At 42.1% G+C, this 1,872-nt stretch overlaps 1 protein-coding gene across 1 annotated transcript in view; it reads right to left on the bottom strand.

Moving 5' to 3' along the window:
* Positions 1-1,658, bottom strand: part of CMTM8 (CKLF like MARVEL transmembrane domain containing 8) — a 9,913-nt gene extending 8,255 nt beyond the window's left edge. The window contains exon 1 of the mRNA XM_009635159.2: positions 1,629-1,658. Within this exon, the coding sequence (XP_009633454.1) occupies positions 1,629-1,658 (30 nt within the window). The remainder of the gene's footprint in view (positions 1-1,628) is intronic.
* Between the last annotated feature and the right edge of the window lie 214 nt (positions 1,659-1,872).

Genomic DNA, 1,872 nt, shown 5'->3' with positions numbered 1-1,872 from the left:
TACAGGAAAGACGTTGCATTGCTGGAACGTGTCCAGAGAAGGGCAACAAAGCTGGTGAGGGGTCTGGAGCACAAGGCTTATGAGGAGCGGCTGGGGGAACTGGGATTGTTTAGCCTGGAGAAAAGGAGGCTGAGGGGAGACCTTGCCACCCTCTACAGCTACCTGAAAGAAGGTTGCAGCAAGGTGGGGGTTGGTCTCTTCTCCCAAATAACAAGAGATAGGACAAGAGGAAATGGCCTCAAGTTGCGCGAGGGGAGGTTTTGATTGGATATTAGGAAAAATTTCTTCACCGAAAGGGTTGTTAAGCATTGGAAGAGGCTGCCCAGAGATGTGGTGGAGACACCAGACCTGGTGGTGTTAAAAAAAATGTGTAGATGTGGCACTTCAAGACATGGTTTAGTAGGCATGGTGGTGTTGGGTTGACAGTTGGACTTGATGGTCTTGGAGGTCTTTTCTAACCTTAATGATTCTATGATTCTATAATGATTCTATGAAGGTAAATAGTACTATTTTGCAGTCAGCAACATCACTTTAGTAAGAAGCCTGTGAAGGACCACTGGGATCTTCAGGTCCCATCTGCCACAGTCACAGGTAACTGAGTAGTTGGGGTCTAGTTCAAAATGGTCCACACCTGCTCTGTGGACTGGCAGGCACCATAGACACAAAACAACTCCTAGCGCCTTTTTATAAAAGGTAGTAGTAAATATCAACAGCCACCACCACTCTAACATGCTGCTGGACCAGAGCAGGTCAGGTTGGGAATGTCATTATATTCCACAGTTCTTAAAACATCTCCCAGGTGACCTGACCCTAAGTAATAGACAAGAACTCACACCTAAGCAAAAGTCCTCAAGCAAAGCAGTCTGGGGAAAAAAACTCCTTCCTGATCCTGACTCTGGCAATCTGTTCATATCTAAGACATGAACAAATGTATGAACCAGACACTTTAACATATTCTCTCCAGTTTTCCTTTTTGTTAGGTGATCTCCAATGCACTGAGAGGGATGAGGAGACAACAAAACAGCAGTCAAGTCACATGCCACAGGAAGAAAAGTTGTGTGTTTTTCAAGTTGTCCAGCAGTTAGAAAAATCTTAATTATAAAAAGAAAGGGATATTTTATACCCTAAACCAAACCAAAAACCCCAAACCCCACCACACACACTTTATTGAAGTCAGATATGGGAACTAAAATTCTTATATTTGAAACAAGGCTCATCTCTTTCTGCCATCTGGGCTGCGGTGAAACTGCCTAGCAGCTAGAAATGGAAAGACGACAAAATTAAAGCAAATAGCAACACACTTATTTAACAGACAACAACCATAGCCCGACAATCTAAAGAACCTTATGAGTTCTACCCCAATATTCTGTCTCCAGCAGTGGTTAATAACAGATGTCTGACAAAATATATTAAGAACAGACCATACAATAGTAAGATTTTCTTGGACTACCTTCCTCAGCTCTCAGGAATGTGCAGTGAAGGGACTTCCTGAGCTTACGGTGGCGTCTTTGTAATCAATAACCCCTGACAGAAGATGACAGATTTTTTCCCACCGTTTTCACCAATTCAGCAATTTCTCTTTAGTAGGAAGCCCTAGAACTTGCTTGGGCTGAGATAAAAATACCTACCTTCCATAGCTTACCAGGGGAGGGCAGCATTGCCCCACAAGAACAGTTCAAGTCGTTTTAAATACACGCTATTCCTTAATGCAAAGTCACTGTTTCAGCAATGCTTCCCTTAGTTCATTTTAATTCTAGTTCCAACAACATTTTACTAATAGAAGCAATTCAGTTACTAATGCCTCAAATTGCATGAACTACTCATGATTAAAAAAAAACCAACTCAATTTTGGTGTAACAACTGCTTTAAAAT

The sequence above is a fragment of the Egretta garzetta genome, unplaced genomic scaffold, assembly GCF_000687185.1.
Source record: "Egretta garzetta isolate BGI_Z169 unplaced genomic scaffold, ASM68718v1 scaffold313, whole genome shotgun sequence".
Taxonomy (NCBI): Eukaryota; Metazoa; Chordata; class Aves; order Pelecaniformes; family Ardeidae; genus Egretta; species Egretta garzetta.
This window is presented reverse-complemented; position numbering and strand designations above follow the sequence as displayed.